This window comes from Panicum virgatum, chromosome 5N (genome assembly GCF_016808335.1).
Source record: "Panicum virgatum strain AP13 chromosome 5N, P.virgatum_v5, whole genome shotgun sequence".
Lineage (NCBI taxonomy): Eukaryota > Viridiplantae > Streptophyta > Magnoliopsida > Poales > Poaceae > Panicum > Panicum virgatum.
The window spans coordinates 57,096,724-57,120,242 of record NC_053149.1 but is presented as its reverse complement, the minus strand read 5'-3'; the positions used below and the strand labels follow the sequence as shown (position 1 = coordinate 57,120,242).

The 23,519-nt window shown below is 53.7% G+C and overlaps 2 protein-coding genes across 5 annotated transcripts; one reads left to right on the top strand and one right to left on the bottom strand.

Moving 5' to 3' along the window:
* Window positions 1-69: 69 nt before the first annotated feature.
* LOC120674397 (probable lipid-A-disaccharide synthase, mitochondrial) lies at window positions 70-7,174 on the top strand. 4 transcript variants are annotated; one of them, XM_039955576.1, is made up of 9 exons: window positions 83-364; window positions 1,394-1,493; window positions 1,578-1,683; window positions 1,754-1,974; window positions 2,476-2,554; window positions 3,575-3,813; window positions 5,075-5,301; window positions 6,421-6,512; window positions 6,597-7,174. In XM_039955576.1, the coding sequence occupies exons 1-9, from the start codon at window positions 138-140 to the stop codon at window positions 6,626-6,628; spliced, it is 1,323 nt and encodes a 440-aa protein (XP_039811510.1). In that variant the 5' UTR covers window positions 83-137; the 3' UTR covers window positions 6,629-7,174. The 4 variants fall into 4 exon arrangements, 3 of the variants coding, with proteins under 3 accessions (XP_039811509.1, XP_039811510.1, XP_039811511.1); XM_039955575.1 differs by having other exon boundaries at window positions 70-364; window positions 6,421-7,174; XR_005675099.1 differs by lacking the exons at window positions 6,421-6,512; window positions 6,597-7,174 and adding an exon at window positions 5,579-6,414 and having other exon boundaries at window positions 5,075-5,401.
* A 705-nt stretch (window positions 7,175-7,879) lies between these two features.
* On the bottom strand, window positions 7,880-8,962 carry LOC120674398 (ethylene-responsive transcription factor 1A-like). Its single transcript, XM_039955578.1, has one exon. It carries the CDS (start codon window positions 8,788-8,790, stop codon window positions 8,125-8,127), a length of 666 nt encoding a protein of 221 aa, XP_039811512.1. The 5' UTR covers window positions 8,791-8,962; the 3' UTR covers window positions 7,880-8,124.
* Window positions 8,963-23,519: the final 14,557 nt, after the last annotated feature.

Genomic DNA, 23,519 nt, shown 5'->3' with positions numbered 1-23,519 from the left:
GGCCCACAAGAGACCTGTGTTGGGCTGCTTCTAAAATCTAAAGAGAAGCCGCCGCCAGCCCGCCAACCAGTCCGCCGTCCAGTCTCAATTCTCCGCTCCCTGCCTCCCTCCGGCGCCGCTTTCTTCTGACGCGCCAGATGCTACTGCGATGGATTGCAGCCGCGGGGCGTCGGCGAGCGCTGCCAGCCAAGCCCCTCGCGCGCGCGCTCTCGTACGGTAGGGTGGTGGACGCCGCGGCTCGGGACGGGGAGCTCCGGGTGTTCGTGGTCGCGGGCGAGGTCTCCGGCGACTCGCTCGCCTCGCGGCTCATGGCGTCGCTCAAGGCGCTCTCGCCTGTGCCCGTCCGGTTCGCTGGCGTTGGCGGGTGCGTGTTCGACTGTTCTCCCTCCCGTTCATCCATATTTTTGGTTCAATACCTCGTCATCTCGTGGCATTGAAGTTTAGTGCGTCGTATTTACTTGAAAACTCCTGATTCCTGAATTTATATCGACTATCGACTTATAGAGGTTTGACATAATGGCATTTGATTTATCATGCGTATGCACATTGGTGTAGTGCACGCCTATGGATCCTTGAGTAGCATCTAACAGTTGTGTATATGCTGGTTGGTGTCGAACAAGTTAGAAGCGACATTAGTTTTTGGATAGCTTTTCATTCTTCAGAAGGCGTCACCACACTTGAAACATTAAAATTTACAGAGGCGAATGGAAAGGCAGGGTAAGAGGTCTACAGCGTGGTAATCAATTTTTAGACGGAGCCAGATATTGTTGAAGTTTCATGTGTCCTTGTCAATCACTATACTGGCATGCCATGCTCATCGAGACAGTATTTCTTTTAGGTTTAGCACATTAAGGACACAAGAATGAGGCCACCACTCTTTCTGATTCTAGTGTGAATATATATATGACTAGATTGGAGAGGGTGGACAGAAAAATCGCGGGGGGGGGGGGGGGGGGTCCGTGGTACAATTCTTTTTCTTGTCTGCCTCCTCACTTGAGAGAAGTTAATAGTTATCCTGTATTCTTGTATCGTTTCCTTCTCTACAGAAGAGTTGAATTAGAAGACAAAGGTAAATGAAAGGCAACATCATACATTTGAACCTGCTTTTCTTCTGCTTTTCTCCATCAGAAGAAATAATTTTTTGTTGTGTTTCCACCATTCTTCATTTCTCTGGTCTCTTTTCTATATTCTCTTTATTTGAAGGTGAAGAGTGAAATTTTCATGTGCTAACTGTGCCCATGGAATGATCTTTTCAGCATATAATTGCATTATTTTACTTTTCCATCTGCGATTTGATTTGATCCCAGCTTCAAGTTGAAACGTGGATCATATCTTTTGTTCAAATCTGGCCTTTCATTCCTTCCCCATTATACATCCTCTTTTGTGAATGTAGGGAATTAATGTGCAAGGAAGGTTTGCAGTCACTTTTCCCCATGGAAGAAATTGCCATTATGGGCTTGTGGGAGCTGCTGCCACACATATATAGTGTCAAGGTGCTACATTGGTGTGTGCCTCATGCTTTGCTTTCTGTTCGTATGATGCACTTGACATTGATCATACTCACTTTAATTCTGCAGAAGAAAATTGGGAATACTGTAAATGCAGCTATGTTATTCCAACCTCATGCTGTGGTTACAGTTGATTCAAAGGGGTTCTCTTTTCGCCTATTGAAGCAACTGAAATGTAAGGGTGTCATTGTCTCCTGATTTATTCATTCACGAGGAAATATGGAATAAAATTTTATGTTGTCTAGGCAGAAGCAATCAAAAGGTTCAAAGTCCTCTACATATCCATTATGTTTCACCATCATTCTGGGCCTGGAAAGGTGGTGAAAGCAGGCTCTCAAAGCTGCATGATTTTGTGGATCACATGTTGTGTATTCTTCCATTTGAGGAAGAAATATGCAGATTAAATGGGTTGCCTGCTACTTATGTGGGTCATCCATTATTGGATGATGCTATTGGCTTGAACATGGTAAAGACTTGTGTAACTTTAGCTCAGCATCAATGTCATTACCTTTACGAATTGTTGAATTCAAAGTTTTTCTGTCCACTCATTAATCTTTTTTCCCCCAAACTGTTTTCATGCTTTGCGTATCCCCATGTGGCCAGTTATAGCTTTCTCGCATAAAAAACCTTGTATTAAACCAAGAAAGTCACATGCAGTCATATTGTTAATAAAGTGAATTGAGGATAAAAATAAACTTAAAAGATGAGGAGGGCGGAGAGCACGCGTGTGGTGTTTTAGTGTTTATCTACTGTACTTTTTGTATGGAATAGCTACTGATCAAGCAATCAAATTATTTCATTGTAAACATGTCATTTGGATCTGGTAACTGGAAATGTTTATATCATGTAATTGAATTGTCAAGACCCCAGAATCAAGGTCAATCCATTGTAGTTTATAGGTACATTTGACTCATGGGATCACTATTTTGACTTACAATTTAACACCTTGACTGCACAATTATTTTAGGGACCTGAATTGTCTCATGACAACTCTAAACATCAAAAGAGTTGTGAAGCTTTCCGGCTGGAACATGGGCTGTCCTCAGGTAATCATACACATCATTCTTCTAATGCTGGTTTTTAGGCGCACAAATATCCTGGATTGTAAGTGCCAATGGTTATCTTCTATTTTGGCTTTTTTTTATCACGTTTATCAGATTAGGGCTATATATGTAGAGAGGTAGAGATTGGGGAAACACCGCACACGGGGTGGGGGGTGGGGGTGACCTTTCATATATATAGCCGAGAGACAGCTTGATGTACAAGTAAGAGTCTTCAAGACTTGGAGTACAAGACAAGTCATCTATACATATCTCTAATAATATATATGTGCTTTCTGATACATCCATTTGAATTAAATCTTAGGAGGAACTACACTCTGATTTCCAGTAGCTAATCTGAATATTGCTGTCTGATAATGATGCAAGTTCAATTCTGCAAACTACTCTGGCAGTTTGAACTGCCGGTTAATTGAGTGAACTCTTAATTTGTGCTGTTAGTGCTAGGCTGTTGGTGATGGCTCCATTTGGTTGATATTGTAGCTTGATCAATTAGATTAAAAGAATCATGGCTACTGTATTACGGCTGATAAAATTTGCCCTGTTGGAGCAATTATTGTGAATTGTTCGCTTTTCGGAGCCAGTTCTGAGTAACTTGTATTGTACGACTGTTAAATCAGCTAGCCAAAACATTTTGCCATAATGGCAATATGTCTTGTGGGTCACATTTGTATTAGTTTCAACTGCAATAGAAATAAACTATATATGCCAATCGTAAGCCTCCATCTATTGTTTCAACTTATGGTACTGTGGACTTGGAGATGATGATATGGTCAGATATATGATCCACATGCAGTAAAATGATATACGGATTGTATTTTGAGCGATGCCAGACCATCAGATTTTATGCAAGCATCAATAATGTTTCATAGCAAGATGTTGCATACTTGCATATCCACCTCTCTGGAGTTGTCTAATTGTTTCTTAGTGCATTAAGTCTCATTGTGCATTTTTGAATAGTGCAGTCAGTACATGTCTGCTTTCTAATGAGATATACACCTTTGCTAGATGCCACAATCATAACCATTATGCCGGGAAGTAGGATGCAGGAGGTAGTTCGAATGCTTCCAATCTTTTTGCATTCTGTGCAAAACTTAAGGCATACATTTCATGAACTGTCACTAGTCATCCCAGTTGCTCCACATCGAGATGTGAGAACCTATGTTGAAAAGGCTGTTCAGTCAGGGCCTTTTCCAGTGGTGTTGATACCTGGGGGTTCGCTTAAGGAAAGATATGATGCATTCAGTGTGAGCTCACTTCTCTTTTTATATTAATTAAGTCTAATTCAAGCAAAAGTAAATTTCATAATGTTTTGGCTCTTTTTTATCCATTTACTAGTGTGAAGGTCTTTTGAGAAACCATATTTTCCAAGCAATTGAATTGCATATTGTCATTGTGATCCTCAAAAGCTTCATGCTTGGTGTGAACTTCTATAGGGTACGCAGGATAAAATAATATAACTAAAGAGAAGTCTAGGCAAATGTTCGTTGGTGCTATTAGTGAACTGTCCCATGTATCACTTTTTACCCATGCTTCTATCCTTTTTTCATAGGCAATTTTATGAAATAAATCTGTGATTAAGATAGGATGCTACATGATAGGTGATACTTGATAGCAAGTTAGTATAACAACACAATGGACACACAATAGTATTAAGGTTGACCTATTGGTATACAAGTGATGACCCTAACCCTGTGTTTTGTCACTGGAGTATGGGGTTTTGATGGGGGTGCTTGAGCAATGATCTTATCAGATGATTTTTTTCGCTTCTAATCATAGCCTCCTTTTTTTATTAGCGGAACATGTGTCAGTTGCCATTCCAAAAGGCCACCTGCATTTTTTTTTGTTAATTTTTGTCAGCATATGGATTAGTCAACATTGTACAGCTGGTTATTGTCAGTGACTCTCTTAGAGCAGTTTCTTTTTGACATGCGCATGGATAGCGGTCACTTCTGTCTATGTGGACACAAGGCTCAGCACATTATCCTGAATTTTTGACTACTAAGGTAGGTGGCTGTTTTGGTGTTTCCTACCACAACCAGTTACATCATTGGTTTATTAAACTGCAACATATTCAAATATATAAGTAGCAGCTCTTGGTCCCTAACCAGATAGTATATATCACAACCAACGAGTGTTACTTCAGGCCCACAAGATATGATGGAGTATGCATATTGGCGTGATCATGGATTATTTAATACTCATCAGCGTATGACATATGTTACATCTTGAGCCAATTACACCCCTTGGTAGTACAGTGTATTAATAAAGAGTGCTAAAGAGAAATTTCTATGATGTGTTTTTTGAGCTAATGAGCTTGTCCTAAACGTCATATATTTGAAAATGGAGGAAGCAACTTTTGGAGTCTGTAACTTTAGCAGCCAAGTCTCTCTGTGCGAGCTGTCATCACAAAACTTTGTTATTGCAGTTATTTGCTAGATGCTGCAGCGAATTTCACTGCACTTTCAGCATCTCGTGCGTGAACTAAGAAGTATTGCTCTTTTGCAGGCTAGTAGAGCAGCATTATGTACTTCAGGGACAGCTGTTATGGGACTAATGCTTGCAAAATTACCCTGTGTGGTAGCTTACCAAGCTCATTTCATTACAGAATGCTTGATCCACTTGAGGAAAAAGATAAACTTTATTTCTCTGCCCAACATTCTCATGAACTCTCCTGTTGTGCCTGAGGTCCTTTTTCGAGCTTGTACAGCCAAGAATCTAGCTGCAAATCTAAGGTAGTATTTTCTAACGTAGACCCTTTTATAGAGGTACAAGGGGAGCGTCTAACTATGCAAAATAATCACAAACAAGCCTTCACTGAATTACTCATTCGAGTTCCTGAATGTGGCGTACCCAGTGTCGTAGGCTTCCCGCACTGTGCGGGGTCTGGGGAAGGGTTGTCTTTAAGCCTCAAGTCTTACCCACACAAATGTGCAGAGGCTGGGGCTCGAACCTGGGACCTTCCGGTTACAAACGGTAGGCTCTACCGCTGCACCAGGCCCGCCCTTCGAGTTCCTGAATGTGGGATGTACAATATTTAAGGGTTGAGGGTTTGAAGGTTGTCCTTTGTGTTATAGTGCCATCCTTTCTGCACCCATGGTCTTATTTAGAGTACCACCTATTATAGCACAATATCAATGTGGGATATGGTCCCAGGCCTTTTGCAGGCAGTGCACGATGACATTCACCAATGGTTCCTCACAAGCTACAAAAGGCCTAGTAGTACTGATAGGCAGTAGCAGTGGATAGCCCTTATGTTGAGGTAATCAAACTATGTCAACAAGCGCGTATGTAACTTAAGAAATCCAGGAAACCGGCCGTAACAAGCTTTCTATTCCTTCTTAATGCAATTAATCGCAGTTCTCCCGTGTGTTCAAGAACAAAAAGGTGGGATATGAATCATAAGTTTTCTGGTTCTCCGTATGCAGTAAATATGCAATTTGGCATTAATAACATCACATATGGACAAGAATAACAAGTTATCTGATACCTTTGTTAACAGTAATTCTAGTTTCCATTTTATAAGAAGTCATAATTTTTTTTAATGCTTCAATTTTTCTACATATGGCATAGAACATCTTTTTCCCTAACCTTTGTCATCTTGTTGTGTCAGTTGTTGGAAATAGCAGATCACCCATGTGAATAGTTGATCAGGTTTTGTGTATGAACGAATACAAATTAGTAATTTTTCAAGGATAACATTGGCATCATATTATTGCTAGTTACAAATTACATCTTCCTTGATTTCCTGAGTCGCATTGCATTTCCATTTTTTAGCAATATTATGTCTTAATTTTTATGTTTTCATGTTGTGAATCGGACCTCAACATATTTATCCCATTTGATTGGAACAGCAAGGTTATTTCTAATGATGACGTCCGTCAGATGCAAGTTGAATCAGCTGGCCAAGTATTCCAGGTTCTCTATGAACCCATCAAGAAAAGGGGTACTTTATTTGTCGAGGAGCTTGGCTTGTCGTCAAATGTCTTATCTCCTAGCATGATCGCAGCACTAACAGTGCTTTATACAGATAAACATCAAAATATTGTGTACCGGAATTAAGTGGTACAGTCAGAAGCTAAGGAATCTTTTTATCTGCCAGTGTGATCATGGTTCCATGCATGCCACTCATCCACGATTGGAGTAGCAAGGTAGCAAGCAACTGCTGATGTAAAGCTTTCAGTTCTGAAGTGGTGTCAGGTCAACATCACAGTATCATTATAGATTTCAGGCATGTGCTCTAGTGGATTAAGTGTCATTCTTGGCCATCCTGGTGGTGCGTACTTTTCCATCGTTAGAATTTCCTGGATGTTACATGGAGTCAAGGACTCAGGGAGTATGACTGTATGGTACAGACTACAGATGTACAGTGGGGCTTGGAAAGTATGAGTGAATTACAAAGATTTACCTGCATTTCTGATTTTCTTCAGATCCTGTGATAGCAAATCTGACCGTTTGGTAATTTAGCTGCTCATGCTTCAGGGAAGGTGAAAATGAGAACTTATGAAGTGCGTTTCGCGATTTCTATTTAATGTCTCCATGTATACCAACTATGTACGTGCTGATGCATGGAGTGGTAAATCCTCCAAACCCACGAAATTTGATGAATTCTGATGTGCCAGCCTGCATATCTTTGTATGGACAGATCATTCTTTGGTCGACCTGAAATTAGGCATTGGAAAGGTGGAAACTGGTAGGACTCGAATTTCCTGGCAAAGTGGGTGAAGCATGGATTCCCACGTTGCCTGTGATGACGTCATCCCTGAGCTAAGGCAGACGGTGGGACAGCGAATGTTCCATGGAAAATATTTTGATGTCTTGTTGGTTTACAAGTTGCCATTGCCAGTGTTATGCGGGCAGTGGACTCCACCGTGGATCGGGCGATATGTCTGTTGCTTTGCTTTTATAGATTTTTCTTTTGCCTGCCAAATTCCACATGGGCACGGTCCTCTCGAATCTTCACGTTGGGCGTTTCTTTCTCCCATAGCGCACCAAATTATCCGTGATTCCTCGAGCGAACATTCAGGAGCTCTTACTTTCTCAGCTCTTTCTTGCTGAACAGGTAGTATCATTGCTTGTTTGGTTGGCAAAATGGATCCTATTGGGATCCGATTCCTGAAATCTTGGCAAGTTACGCTATCATTTCGTACTGGAAGTTGACAGATTCTATACGCATTAGTTCACACTGAGAAATCTTTTTGTTAAACTAAAGCATTCATGTTTTCATCTCGAACTGCCTATGTGCCTATGTCCGTGGGCAAAGAACCAGAAATGGGACAGTGCACGTTTCGGCCCCAAAACAAAATGTTGAAGAAAAACACAAAAAAACATTGGAGCTGTATGGGGTAAAAGAAAAGCTCAAATTGAACCACCATGCTTCACAGTATGCCGAAACAGCTAGAAGAGTATGTCGAAACAGCTAGAAGAGCGATCACTACCATATACCCACCCTAATCCCCTACCACGGACAGATTAATGCTTAGAAACATTCACAATCATGGGAGCAGCTTCCAGTGTGACCCGAGTCATTCCGATCGCAATCTTACCATCGCCCCCGTTCACTTGGCCTCCGTCACTCCAGCAGCGTGCTTCGCCATGGCGGTGGCCCCGCAGCCCGCGGCGGCGCGGGGGAAGTTGAGCAGCGCCTTGGCTCCCCGCATACGGAACGCCGCGCGGTCGTACGCCGCGGCGGCCTCCTCGGCCGTGCCGAAGGTGCCGAGCCAGAGCCGCGCGCCGTGCCGCGACGGGTCGCGGATCTCCGCGGCGTACTTGCCCCACGGCCGCCGCCTCACCCCGCGGTAGTGCCGCCCCGCGCCCGTCGCCTTCGGTGCGTGCGCGGGCGCGGCCCTGCCGTTGTCGTTGCAACCGCCGGCGCCGACGACCTTGCCCGCGGCGCCCGGAGCGAGCGCCACCAGCGGAGGAGGAGGCCGCAGCGGCGTCGAGGCCGGGAGCGGCGGGCAGGTGGCGGGCGCAGCGGACCCGCCGCCGGACGCCTCGCGGAGCACGTCGAAGAGGACCATGTCCAGGGAGTCGTTCTCGTTGAGGGGGAGGTACTGGCCGTGCGCGTGCGACGCCGCGGCGCCGGCCACCAGGGAGAGGGACGTGTCCATGCCCGCGACCACGCGCGGGTACGCGGCAGTGGAACCGCCGGCGGCCGGAGGCCCGGGCGTGGCGACGACGCCGCGGCTGCTGCGCTCCAGGGAGAGAGACATGTACGTGTCCATGTGCTGCGCAGCGCACCTGCTCTGCTCGCGTGGATTAGCGTGGCCTGGGCATGAGACGACACACACGAGAGTGCCTGCCTGGTTGACCTTTGTTGGAAGGGAACTTTGGGTTGGGGAGGACCGGAGGAGGGAGCTCTGGCTGTGCTATCTATTTGAGTTGGTTTGCAAACACACTGGAAACCCAGTTGGGGCTCTGTCAGGGGTGGCATCCGAGTATATAAAAGTCTATTTGGATAAGCGAAAATTAAATGCTAAACTCTACTCTCTCCATCCACTTTTGATAGCTATATTTCAAAACTTCAAATGTTCAAAAATGATAGCTATATTTGATATTGGCATGGGTTGTAGCAATAAATAGCACTAGAAACGAGGAATTCCCAGTTAAAACATTGGAGGGCCAATAAAAAGTCTATGTTGTATTTATGATATTGATAAACACATTTGGTGCCCTTGGTCATTGTGCCATATGGAAATATATCAATCAAAATTGGATGGAGGGAGTAACACTTTAGCGTATTAGCTCGTGGGTCAGGGGCGGAGGTCGGAGCTAGGCCTATTCATTGATGTCAGATGACATCGATGATTTTGCATAAAACTAGTGAAGAATTACTGTTTGCTCGATGAGCGCCTGTGCCTCGCGGCGCAGGTTACGACCCGAAGTAGTCGATGGCTCGGGCATCGCTTGGAGTAGGTAGGCCGCAGCGACGAGTTTTTCGCCGGCTGTCTTCAGTTCCGGAGGTTTGTCGACGTTGTCATCTGCAAAGATCCGCTCCCGTGCAACGCTGGCCGCCGCCTGGGCATGTGCACCACGCGCGGTGCGCTGTTGCTCGAGTGCGGTGCGCAGCTCCTGAGTCTGCCGACGCTGCTCGTCGAGCTTGGCTTGAAGCTCCTTGAGCTGCGCCAGCTGTGCCTGCCGCGCCGCCGAGCTTGACGAAGAAGAAGGAGCCGCAGGCAGCACCACCGGTTGGTTCGCCTGCGCGTCTGCCCCACCGTTCCCGTCATCACCCGGAGCGTTGTCCTCTTGCCTGTCCGCGAGCTGGACCATGAAGCACTCCCGGGCGGGATCGTAATCCCCCTCGCTGGAGTCCTCAGAGAAGGTGAGGTAGTAAGCCGTCGCCAGCTGGAACGAGAGGAAAGCGCCGGGGTCGACCCCGGAGTAGTCCTCGGCCTCCTCGGCCGTAAAGTTGTCCATGAAGAAGTTGATGTCGTCGGCGATCGAGCTCGCCGTCTCGGGGTAGGAGTTGTTAGGAGATGATGCGATGAGGTTGCGGATCGACAGGAGGTGATGACCCGGCAGATCCTCATATTCAGCGAAATTGGTGCTGGACGAAGAGGCGTAGGAGGCAGCGTTGCGCATCCCGATGGGGAAGGGCGATGCCGCAGTCGCCCCCCCCCCCCCCCCCCCGTGGGAGGCACTAAGGCTGCAGTTGATGATGGTGCCGGCGTAGCTGACGCCGAAGCACGTGATGACGAAGCGATGGCCCCGTCGGCCGCGATGCTGAGCCGTGACATGGCAACCTCAACCCACGTGGGGGGGCTGAGGCACGCCGCCCGGCGCCGCTCTGCGCACACTTGTCGCGAATGCTGGCCCGAGCGCCTGTTGCGCCGGGCTGGTGAAGTCGGAGTGTGTGGGTTGCGTCTGGGCGAGAGGAGCTCCATGAGGTAACCGTTGCCGGTTGCTCTGAACTCGAGACTCTCGAACCAGATCACGTATCCTGCTGGGAGCGGATCCGAGACGCCCATGGGGAATAGGTTGGATCTGCTCGCCATCCCTGGAGATCAAATGGGAACAAAAGAGAAAATGTCACGCAGCGAGACCCTACCTGGCGCGCCAACTGTCGGTGTCCTGACCCGGCGGTCCGGATCCCAACTATTAATGCTGCGTGTTTTCTCGTCCCAGATGTTGATGCAAGAGGCAATATAGTGACGCACGGGTTTATCCTGGTTCCGGCCGCGGGGCCGTACATCCAGCAAGGGGGTGTGCGAGGGCACTGTATTATCTTGCACTGGAGGTGCCTGTAGTAGGGGGTACAGGCATGGCGAGAGAGGGAGGGAAGCTCCCAGGTCTCTGCTAGAGGAGAAGTTGATTGAGGCGAGTGCCAATATCGGGTGCTCAGTGGTGCTGAGTGTCGCGTTCTATCGAGTGGGCTGATTGCGCGATGCCAATGACGTAGGTGACGATCCCCCTTAAAGGAAACCCGCCTCCTCCTTTTATAGCCACAAGGAGGGACGGTGTACATGCGCAGGGGATCCTGTAAGTCGTCGTCTTCCCTTGAATCGCGGAGGTACAGTGGTCGAGCACTGTGGAAAGTACACTGTGGGGCATGGCGTCGGGCGTGACAGTCGTCCTGGGTATCGTCCTTGATCTTGCAGAGATCGCGCCGGCGTCCTGCCAGCCCCAGCAAGCGGCGTGGTCATCTCTGTAGGGTGTACAGTCTTCCAAACGTGGCGTGGTGGCGTTCCGTGGGCCCTGTAGACCAAGGTCTTGCATACACATGTGCGCCAGCGGTAGCGGGGCGCGTGGCGGTCCCGGACCCCCCTGGGCGGAGTGCTAGAGCGTGCACTAAGGGGTCCGGGAGACACGTGGAGGTCCCGGACCCCCTCGAGGGGGGAGGTCCGGGCCTCCGGCTGCTAGTGCCGGACGTCCCTCCTTGAGGGGCGCGTGGCGACACCGGACCCCTTCCCGAGCAGGGGGCGGGTCCGGACAGCAGGAGTTAGCAGAATAGTAACGGAAACTGTGCCAAGCACATCTCATCCCTCGTCGCAGGTTCCCACAGTGCTGCCACAGCGTCCGGGATGGCGGAGCAGTGACCGGAGTTGGCGGACGGGACTCCGGTCACATCTACTGTGGGGGATGGCGGCCTGACATCGTCGGTCCTGGGCGCTGCGGAGGAGTGGTTGACCTTTAATGCCTCTGTACGATGGGCGGGTGAGCGGAAGGGCCGTTTGTCCTTTACGTCGACGGGTGGCCTCGAGCGAGGCGGAGATGATTCGCCCTGCTCGAGGGTAGGTCCGCTACCCTCGAGCGAGGCGGAGATGTTTTGCCCGCTCGAGGGTAAGTTCGCTACCCTCGAGTGAGGCGGAGATACGGGGCGCAGTCGAGGGTCTCGATGGGAGCCCTCGAGCAAGGCGGAGATCGCCCCGCGGGTCCGAGGGGTGTGCGAATAGGCCGCGTGCTGGGCTTCTTTGAGTCCTTTTCTTTCTTCCAGGTTGGAAGGAGGTCGTAGGCCTTCGTGGGCCCAGTTGCCAAAATATGTGTTTGCGTTTTTAGGGTGATCTTAGTACCCCAATTAGGGTATCCCTAATCGTGGTACCCGACAGTAGCCCCCGAGGCTTTGGTCGAGTCAAGGGATTCGGCCAAAGGGTATTTCTATGATTTTACCCCTTGATGTGATCGATCGATGCTGCGCTCCCGTCAGGCGCATCTGGGTGCCGGCCCAGCGGGTGTGACAACTCGTCGGTCGGGGTAGTGCGCCTGCAGAAAGAGTTCTCCGAGGCACGCGCCCCTTCTTGTTTCATTCCTAGGACAAGACGCGTCAGCGTTTTGAGTGGGCCAGGGCCACGATGGCGCCTGCTGCTCTGCAGCCGGTGCATTTGCCACGTTGTCCTGTGCTCAGGGTCTCGGCCCTGCTTCCCCTGGTCACCTCGTGGCGCGTCGTTCGAGGACAGTAGGCCAGCGCCGATGCTGCGCCGCTCAGAGTCCAAGGGCTCAGCTTTGCTTTGTCGCTTCGTGTCTCAGCATGGTGATCGACGGTATCTTTCGCTCGTGGAGGGCCGCGCCGTCACGGGTGGTCCAAGCCTTCGCCCTTCGACAGGCTTGAAGGTTGGCGCCCGATGCAGCTATAAATAGGGGTCGTGGGACTCCCTTTCTTCTCCAACTTCCATGCTCTTACTTCTAGTATCGCCTAAGTCTCGTAATATTTTTCTTTGCCTTTCACGACTGGCCCCCAGACGGGGTGGCCTGGCTTTTTTAGGCTTTGATGCTTGAAGAATACTTGCACACCATCCCTTAGCTTCAGTGGTATCAGCAGAAGAGCACTAGGCCCGTGGGGTCCTGCTTCTGCGATGTCCCTTGGCCTGAAGGGGGATGGAGACGCATGACCATGGCGTTGGCACCAGGTTTGGTGGCTGTTCTTCGTATCGTCCCCCTTGGCGACAAGGTTGCTCTCGGGGAGATGGTGTGGAGGGTGCTGTCCGCCAGCTTGACCCCCCCGCAGGGTCTTCGGCGGAGGAGATGCTAGAAGAAAGCTTGCGAGGAGGGCATCCCGCTGGACCCGTACGATCTGGGGGCTGTTCCTCGCAATCCCTAGCAGCCTGGCCGTCGCGCCAGCCAGGGGCTTGGTGCTCTTCTTCGTCGCTCACTCCTCCCCAAGACAGGGAAAATTACCACGCAAGTGGCGATGCGTTTGTACTTTTCGACGGCTTTAAGCCGGTAGCCCTTTGTAATCTTTGTTTGTAAAGAGCAATAAAGTCTCATTCTCCTTCGCGGGGAGGACGACCGAAAGTGTATGGGTGGGTGCCACCCCTTGCAGGAGATTTCAGTCCTCGAATGTGTGAAGTTTCCTCCGTGGGGGCACGTCAGCACACCCGCGGGTGTAGCCCCCGAGGCCTTGGAGGAGTGTTTGTACTCGTCCAAGGGCTATAAATGTCGCCTCACTTGGTTGCTTTACTGAGGTGGCCGTCCAGCGTCTTTTTCAGCCGGCATCGGCACTCTTTCAGCCGGCCTCGGCATTCTTCGTGCTGGCACAGCAACCCAGTATCCAGCTTAACCATCTAGCAGGCGTGTGTTAAGAGTGGGAGTTTTGGTTAGACACACGGAACTTCACAATCGACGGTCGTCGATCCATTCGAGAGTGCGGCCTCAGCCACACTGTGCGAGGAGCCCCCGAGCCCCGGCCTACGTAAGGGCGTTCGGGGAGCCCTCGACTTCGGTTACGGCCCTCGTCGCCCTTCCGCAGGGAGAAGGGGTGAAGCGCACCATGCTACCCATGCCCGGGCCGCGAGCTATGGCTGCTTCGGTGAGCTGTTATCGGGTAGTTCAAGTGGACGTCCGTGCCCCGTTCGATAAGGGTCGGCTCGTGGTCCATGGACACGTCACATAAAGCACTCGCAAAGGTTCGCTAGGCGGGGCTCGGACCCATTCGATAGGGTCCGAGGGCTCGATGCTCTCCCTCGATGGGATCCCCCTTCTAGGCACCCTCGATTGGCCTTGAACACTGCGTAGGACATCTCGAACTCTGCGTTCGAGGGTAGCTTGTACGACACGTCCATGCAGTCCCTGACTCTGGCGATATGAGGCGCCTGTCGAACCCTCGACGGGCCAGGCTTCGAACCCCTGATCAGTAAGGCCTCGGAATAAGTTTCCTTCGAGGGTGAAGAGCCCCTGGAAGGAATATTCCGTCATGGTTCGCAAACGGCGCGGAGTCGCTAGTCGTGTGCGCGGGTCTACCGCTGGTCGTGGGCGACGTGGCCCAGTCCGTGCGGTGTAGTGTGGGCGCGCCTTTTCAGGCGGCTACCTCGGGTAGACGAAGCGGCGTGGGCGGCGGCTGACGGATGGGACAGCGCAATAGTCGCGCCGCGCCCGTCGGTTACCGCACCGTAGTTATTGCCGAGTGCGCGCGTGGGAGACTCCGCGGTCGTGGGACCCATCCGTCGGCGACGGCAAAATCTACCGCATTGAATGCGGCGGATTCGGGCCATGGCAGCGTATCCGCGCATCGTGGTAAAATAAAAGCGAGAGAGTGGGGATTGTTTGGGCTCACCTGGCCATTTGCCTTTATCTCCCTTGCCTTCTTCGCCTCCCCTACATCGTGAGCCCACAGCCAAGAGCGAGAGGAAGAAGAAGGAGAGAGCGAGAGCGTAGCTTAGGCACAACAAAGCTTGCCCTCCCACATCTCCCCGTAGTTCGAAGCAATGTCGGATGTCCGGAAGCCACTGCCGTGGGGGAAGTCCACCGCCACAGAGGCGGTTCTGGAGCAGCTGGTCGCCGACCGGCTGCTACCGATGAACATCAGCTCGGAGTGGCCGGCGTGGATGTCCCCACGGCAGGAGGAGACCGAGTCGAACCGCCCCGAAGGCTACGTCGTGAGCCTCATGCGTCTGCATGAGCGGGGATTCGGCATCCCCGTCAGTAGGTTCATGCGGGCTTTGTGCGAGTACTACGGAGCAGAGCTGCACAACTTCGGCCCCAATTCCATCTCGCAGGCGGCAGTCTTCGTTGCCGTCTGCGAGGGGTACCTGGGGATCGAAGTCCACTAGGATCTGTGGATCCACCTGTTCCGCGGCGAGCTCTTCGTCGAGAACGTGAGGGGACAACCAAAGAGGTTTGCGCGCGCCGGAGGCCTGATGTTCCATCTGCACCCGAGTCGGAAGAACTTCTACATCCCCAACAAGATGACCACTAACAACGCCGGGTGGACTCGTGGGTGGTTCTACCTGCGCAACTTCGGCAACAATCTCTCGGCCTTCACCAACAAGGTGCTTCGGGAGAGACCAGCCAAGTGGGACTAGGGGGTGTCGCCCCCAGCTAGGCTCGAGGTCCTCACTGAGGCGCTGGTGCACCTGGCAAGGAAGGGGTTGACGGCAGCTGCCGTCATCGCGAACTTCCACCAGCAGAGGGTGATTCCTCTGACGGAGAGGAGCCTGCCGATTTTCGGCCTCACCCCCGGGGTCCCAGCCTCGGGCTCAAGGACGTCGACGGTGCTGCTCCCTCGAGGCATCGCTGCTCGGAGGGCCAGGAACGCGGTGGCGGAGTTCCCCGACGACGCAAACGATCTCTGGGAGATCAAGATGCGCCCCGAGCTGGGGTACATTTCAGTGGTGAGTCTCGATTTCAACCCGTTGCCGATTTGTGTTATTCCTTTCCCCTTCCTGCTTCCTGACTCCGATTTGACTGCATTTTGAAGGGGGTGGGCCGTAAGTGCCACCCCTCGAGGCCTCCAGTCCCAGAGGAACGCGAGGTCAACCGCCTTCACGCAGAGGCGGTGAAGAAGCGGAAGGAAGCGGTGGAGGCGGCCGCCGACAGGAAAAGGAGGAGGAAGGAGAAACACGACAAGGCGTGCAAAATCGCACGTGCGGAGGGGAAGCCGTGGCCCGCTACACCCGAATCCACGAGTGAGGAGGAGGAGGACGCCTCGGATGCCGAGGCCCACCTTCCGGGTGATGGCGAGGCGGCAACAGGTGCGGATTCCCCGCCGGTCTATCAAGAGGCTGGCGACGAGGACGCGCCAGCGGCGCCGCGTGAAGCGAGGCCCGCACCGGGGCTGTTGGCGGACCCGCCCCTAGCGGGGACGGAGCAGAGGTCGCCCACGCCAGTGGCCGGGCGAAGGTCGCCCACACCGGCGGCGGGCGGTAGATCATCTACGCCTGCGACAGAGCGGAGGTCGCCCCTGCCAGCAACGGGCGAGGGGGGCCCCGCGCCCGCGATGCTGATGGGCGGCGATGGGTCCGCGGCGAGCGCGGGGACGCCCGCGCAGACGGCCTCGAGGCCTCAGGCGGGTTTGAGGACGACACCCTCGGATCAATCGTCGAGGGGCGTCAGCGTGCCGCAGGCCCGAAGGAGTGGCACGTGCAAACGCAGCATGGGTGCCCGGTCCGGGTAAGTGTTTTTGGTTTTGTTTTCTATGTTCATTTAATTGATCCCCCCAATCCTGCTAACCTCAGCTTTCCTTCCCCGATTTCCAGCTCCGGGGCCGTTGCCAAGGACGCACTGACCAAAGCCCTCAAGATCGGGGCGCGCGCCACGCCGTACTCGGCGCCGCAGCCCCCGCCCGTCGTGGATATCGTGGCGGAGGCTGCGAAGCTGCGGGAGGCCATGGCTCGAGGGGCCCAAGCGGCCCAACAGGCTCGAGCTCCGGGGAACGGGGGCGATGCCGGCCAGAGTGGTGTTGAAGCAGCCACTCAGGCCGCCACCGTGGGGGAGGCCGGCCGGGGCAGCGCAGACGGCGCCGCCCGGCCGGTCGTCGAATTCGAGGCCGGTCGGAGCGACGCGGATAACGCCGCCCGGCCGGTCGCAGAGGAAGGAGCTGGTGGGGATGCGCAGGAGCGCCCCGCCAGCCAAACGGAGGTGGAGACCCTCGTCCCCGAGCCCCCAAGGGCTGGGGTCGAGGTAGCCGCGGAGGAGGAGTCGGTGCCGAGGGCGCCGGTGGCGGAGGAAGCCCACGTCTCGGTGCCCGCAGAGGCCCAGGACGAGGGTGTTGTTGTGGCGGTGATGGCGCCGGTGGCGACAGAAAGTGTGGTGCCAGTGGTGCAGCTGCCGGACAGCAGCGAAGAGTTCGGGGATTAGAGAGACATCGACCCCGCTGCTACGGCAAGCGCCGCCGACAAGATCGCCGAGTTTACTTCGGCCTGCGTGGAGGTGCTCGACGAGGGGACATCCGAGGGGCCCCATCACGGGGCAATCATCCAGTCCAGGGTCCCCTCAGAGTTTCTCCACTATGAGCGGGAGGAGGAGTCCGTCTGGCAGGCGCAGATCGAGGCAGGTTCTCAGATCCTGAACCACCTCGATCGCGCCCTGGAGCTCCATCGGACGACAGATTACCAGATCAGCCAGGTAAGCGGCTCCCTCCCAGGAATTCGTTCGTATTTTGGCCTCGATTTCACTTGTTTCACCCACGCCTTTCCTCTTGCAGTGGCTGAGGGACATCTCGCGCAAGAAGAGCGCCGAGATGACCCAGCTGTACTCTCAAGTGCGCTGGCTTGGACAGCACAATGCTGACTTGGTGCTCCAGAACATCGACGCCAACACCAAGATGGCGGATCTAGGGGCACGTCAGCAGGCGCTAGAGGAGGAGCTGGCGCGGGCCGCCGGTGAGCGTGACGTCCAGCAGGCCGCAGCGGAGCAGAAGGCTCGAGAAGCCGAGTTGCAAACCGCCAAGCTACAGCGCACCAGGACGGTGCTCGAGCAGAAGGAAGCCGAGCTCCAGTGCAAGGAGGCCGGGCTCCAGTGCAAGGAGCCCGAGCTCCAAGGCAAGGAGGCCGAGCTCCAGCGCGAGAAGGCAACCGTCGCCACGCTCACCGGGACCCTCGAGGAGAAGGGCAAGGCCCTCGAGGAAAAGGAGGTGGCCCTCCGGAATACGGAGGCCGCCCTCAAGGAGAAGGAGAACTCCTTGTCTTCACTCGAGGAGGCCGCCCGAGTCCAGCGAGAAGAGGCGCAGAAGAACATTGCAGGTGAGTGCTCGAAATTTCAATATTGTTGGGTTCTAGTCTTTCGTAGCTTATCTTCGTTTCTTTGATCAGAGCTGAGGCAGAGGGTGGCAGACGAGACTGCAGCGAAGGAGGCGGTCAACACCGCGCTCATGGCGGCGCAAGCGGAGTACGCTGACCTTGAGCGAACCGCCGTGAGCGTGTGCCAGGAGCTCGAGGGGGAGGGCGCCGTGTCTGGTAGCTCGGTGATCAGCCGCCTGCTAGAGCTAGGTGGCCGGATCGCTGAGCATGCCAAGAGCACCTTCTGCCTCGGAGTCCTGCGTGCCCTCGCTGTAGTCTCGACGCATTATATCATGGATCTCCAGAGGGTGTCGTCGGGGTACGTCGTTCCCAACGACGTCGATGCGGACACCGCGTCGGCTATCATGGACGATGCCGACGCAGCCGCCGAGGAGTTCGCCGCAGCCTTAGCCGAGAAGCTCGAAGCTGACATCCCCCCGATAGCCGAGTTCGATGCTGTTGCAGATCCACAAAGGGGGGTGATAACCTGTAGGAAAACTGGGCCTTGGAGCCCATGTAATGGATTAGCACTCGTTGTAATTGTAATTGTACTTGTGAATTTAAGAAATTCGTTATTGTTAAATCGACAGTGTGGCCCATCGAGGCCTTGTGCGTTCGAGTCCTCGTTTTCTTTACTCCGCTTCCGTGTTCTCGTATGCGACTTAGGTAAACTTCTGCGAGGATTTTTGCGTTCATAAGCAACTTAGGCGTGGGGTGGTGAGGGGGGTGCCATATCCCGGAGGCGTAGGCGGCCCCACGACTCGGCCGGCCCCATACCGTAGTGCTTATGCCTCGTGCCCGTTTTTTCCACGTGTACGAGAAGCTTAGAGACGGAAGTTTTTCGAAAAAAACATTGTCGATTTTTGGAGACGTTCGGGGGTTCCCCCGTAGTAGCCCCCGTGGGAGGCTTGGCTTTGCCGAGTGTAAAGCCAGGCATACCTCAGTGTTCGTGCGCGTCCGAGCCCCCGAGGGTCCGGAAGGTTCCCAAAAATAAACAAGTAAAGCATACTTCTTTATTATTTCGGGAAATCGAAAATGCGAGTACAAACAATGTACAAATAGCTCGGAATTCTAAGGATAGAAACGACGTAGCTGCTGTATGTTCCAAGCGTTGGTGAAGACTTCGCCATTTTCGTTCGCCAGTTTGTACGTGCGGGGTTGAGCACCTCGGCGATGATGTATGGGCCTTCCCACGGTGGTGAGAGCTTGTGGCGGCCCTTGTTGTCCTATCGAAGCCTCAGCACCAAGTCCCCTTTGTTGAGGTCTCGGCGCCGGACCCTCTGCGCTTGATATCTTCGCAAAGACTGCTAGTAGCGCGCAGAGTGTATGAGTGCCACGTCTCAAGCCTCGTCCACTTGATCCAGCGAGTCTTCGCGGGCTCGCTGGTTCCGCTGCTCTTGATAGGCCTTGAGCCTTGGTGACCCGTACTCCAAGTCCATGGGGAGTATAGCCTCGGCGCCATAGACGAGGAAGAACAGGGTAAAGCCCGTGGCTCTGCTTGGGGTCGTCCTCAGGCTCCAGATAACCGAGGGTAGCTCTGTGAGCCACCTCCGACCAAACTTGTTGAAGATCCTTGGTTTTAGTCCTTGGAGGATCATGCAATTAGCTCGCTCCACTTGCCCGTTCGTCTATGGGTGCGCCACAGCCGACCAGTCCACACGTATGTGGAAGCTGTCACAGAACGCCAAGAACTTCTTGCCTGTGAACTGGGTGTCGTTGTCGGTGATGATAGAGTTCGGGACCCCGAACCTGAAGACGATGTCGGTAAAGAACAGAACGGCTTGCTCGGATTTAATCTTGCTGATGGGTCGAGCCTCGATCCACTTGGAGAATTTGTTGACTGCCACCAACAAGTGTGTGAAGCCCCTGGGCGTCTTCTGCAGCAGGCCGACGAGGTCCAATCCCCACACAGCAAACGACCACGTGATAGGGATGGTCTGCAGAGCATGGGCTGGGAGGTGCATCTTTCGAGCGTAGAACTGGCAGCCCTCGCAGGTCCGCACGACGTCGGTGGCGTCGGCAACCACGGTGGGCCAGTAACAACCTTGTCGAAACGCGTTACCCACAAGGGTGCGTGGCGCTGCGTGATGACCGCAGGTGCCTGAGTGGATGTCACGGATCAGCTCCTTGCCCTCGGGGATGGGGATGCATTGCTGCAAGACCCCCGAGGGACTGCGCTTGTACAGCTCGTGGTCGATTAGGACGAAGGACTTGGCCCGCCTAAGCGCGGTTCGAGGGTATGACCCCTCGAATCATCCAGTCAAGGTACTGGGCGCGACAATCTTGCGAAGAGGGCGCCTCGTCGATCTCCATTGCTTCGGCTTTGTACGTGGAGGAGGTCCTGAAGTCAATGTCCATGGGCTCGGCCTCGTCCGCCGGGGGGTTCCCACCGGAGGGCTCGGCGTTCGAGGGGCCTGGCTCCACCGGATCCTGGAATTCGACGGAGGGCTTGGTGACGTCGCGAGCGAAGATGTTCGGGGGATGGTGGTCCACCCCGACGCGATCTTGGCTAGTTCATCGGCATCCTCGTTATACTTGCGCGGGATGTGATTGAGTTCTAGGCCGTCGAACTTGTCCTCGAGGCGGCGTACTACTTTGCAGTATGCCTCCATCTTTGGGTCGTGGCAGCTAGACTCCTTCATCACTTGGTCGATGACGAGTTGATTGTCACCGCTCACGTCGAGGCGTTTGATGCCAAGCTCGATGGCGATGCGGAGGCCACTGAGGAGGGCCTCGTACTCCGCCATATTATTAGACGCAGGGAAGTGCAACCATATTACGTATCGCATGTGATCTCCGAGGGGTGAGATGAAGAGGAGGCCAGCGCCGGCGCCGGTTTTCATCACTGACCCGTCGAAGTACATGGTCCAGCATTTAGCCTGGATTTGTGGTGGGGGTAGCTGAGTGTCCGTCCACTCAGCCACGAAGTCAGCCAAGACTTGGGACTTGATCGCTTTGCGGGGGGCGTAGGTGAGAGTTTCCCCCATCAGCTCCACAGACCATTTGGCAATTCTACCCTCGGCTTCCCTGTTGCGGACTATCTCTCCCAAAGGGAAAGACGAGACCACGGTGACGGGATGGGCCTCGAAGTAGTGGCGCAGCTTGCGCCGTGCCAAAACCACCGCGTATAGCAGCTCCTGAATCTGTGGATAGCGTGTCTTAGTTTCAGACAACACCTCACTGATGTAGTACACCGGCCGTTGGACAGGAAGAGCATGGCCCTCCTCTTGTCTTTCGACAACGACCACCGCGCTGACCACTTGGGTCGTCGCGGCTACGTACAGATAGAGGGGCTCGCCGTCCGCGGGTGGCGTGAGAATGGGGGCGTGAGTGAGCGATGCCTTCAGCCTGTCTAGGGCTTCTTGAGCTTTGGGGGTCCACGTGAAGCGCTCGGTTTTCCTCTGGAGTCGATACAGGGATAAGCCTTTCTCGCCGAGACGCGAGATGAATCGGCTGAGGGACGCTAGGCATCCCATGACCCTCTGTACCCCCTTTAGGTCTCGGATCGGCCCCATCCGAGTGATGGCCGAGACTTTGTCAGGGTTGGGTTCAATGCCCCGCTGGGAGACAATGAAGCCCAAGAGCATGCCTCGAGGGACTCCGAACACGCACTTCTCGGGGTTGAGTTTTAACCCTTTAGTCCTTAGGCAATCGAATGCGATCCTGAGATCGGCAACCAGGTCGTCCGCCTTCCTGGATTTTACAACGATGTCATCGACATATGCCTCTACGTTCCGCCCGAGATGGTCCCCGAAAACATGGAGCATACACCGCTAATATGTAACTCCAGCGTTTCTGAGGCCAAAGGGCATCGTGACGTAGCAGTACATGCCGAAAGGTGTGATAAAAGAAGTCGCGAGCTGGTCGGACTCTTTCATCTTGATTTGGTGGTAACCGGAGTAAGCATCAAGAAAGGATAAAAGTTCGCATCCTGCAGTTGAATCTATAATTTGATCAATGCATGGCAAAGGAAAGGGAACCTTCGGATATGCTTTATTTAAACTAGTATAGTCTACGCACATCCGCCAACTCCCATTCTTTTTCTTTACTAATACAGGATTAGCTAGCCACTCGGGATGGAATACTTCTTTGATGAATCCGGCCGCCAGAAGTTTATGCAGCTCCTCGCCGATCACCCGGCGCTTGAGCTCGTCGAAGCGTCGCAGGCGCTGCTTCGCCGGCTTGGAGTTGGGTCGGATATCAAGGGAGTGCTCGGCGACCTCTCTCGGTATGCCAAGCATGTCCGAGGGGCTCCACGCGAAGATGTCTGCGTTGGCGCGGAGAAAGTCGACGAGCACCACTTCCTATTTGCTGTCGAGGGTGGCCCTGACCTGCAACGCCTTGTCGTCGGAGCAATTCGGGTCGAGGGGCACCTTCTTGATACCCTCGGCAGGTTCGAAGCTTCCCACGTGTCAGTGCGTGGAGTCCAAGGCCTCGCTTGCCATTTTGTCGAGTGTGGCTGCGAGGGCCTCGTCCTCCACTTGAGCCTCCGCGTGCTCAACGCACTCGACGTCGCACTCGTAGGCGTGCTCGAATGAAGAGCCGACGGTGATGACACCCTTCGGACCCGGCATCTTCAGCTTGAGGTAGGTGTAGTTGGGGATGGCCATGAACTTGGCGTAGCAGGGACGACCAAGAATGGCATGATAGGATCCCCGAAACCCCACCACCTCAAAGGTGAGTACTTCCTTGCGGAAGTTGACTGCTGTGCCGAAGCAGACAGGCAGATTGATCTGGCCGAGGGGTTGGACTCGCCTCCCCGGCGCAACGCCATGAAATGGCGACTTGCTGGGGCGAAGCTTGTTCAATCCAATCCCCATGAGCTCCAAGGTGTGGGCGTATATGATGTTGAGGCTGCTGCCCCCGTCCATGAGCACCTTGGAGAAGCGGGTGTTGCCGATGATGGGGCCGACAACGAGCGGATACCGTCCCGGGTGCGGGACGTAGTCGGGGTGGTCCTCGCGGCCAAAGGAAATGGTGTCCTTCGACCAGTCGAGGTAGGATGGTGTGGCCTTGGTGACGGAGAAGACTTCCCGGCACTCACGCTTGCGCTGCTGAGAGGTCATGTTCGTCGTTGGTCCTCCAAAGATGAAGAAGGCGTTTTCCACCGGGGGGAACTCGTCATCTCCACCTTTGTCGCCAGCATCCTTCTTCTTGTCCTCGTCGCGATGTGCGACGCGGTTGTAGTACTTCTTGAGCATTTCGCATTGCTCGAGGGTGTGGTTGACCGAGCCCTTGTGGTAAGGGCACGGTTTCTTCAGCATGTCGTCGAATAGGCCGCCCCCACCTCGAGGGGGGCCTCGAGGTCCGTTGCGGTTCGGGGCGACGGCGAAGGCCTCGTCGGAGTCTTCTGCCTGCCCCGGTCCACGCTGGATTGGTGGGGCCTGCTTCTTCCCTTTCCTCCCCCGCTTTTGTTTCTTGGCGGGGGCATTGATCTTGGCGTTGCTGCCCTCTGCGGGCGCATCTTCCTTGCGTTTGTTCGGCTTGTCGTCGAAAATGGCACCAACTGCCTCCTCGCCGGCGGC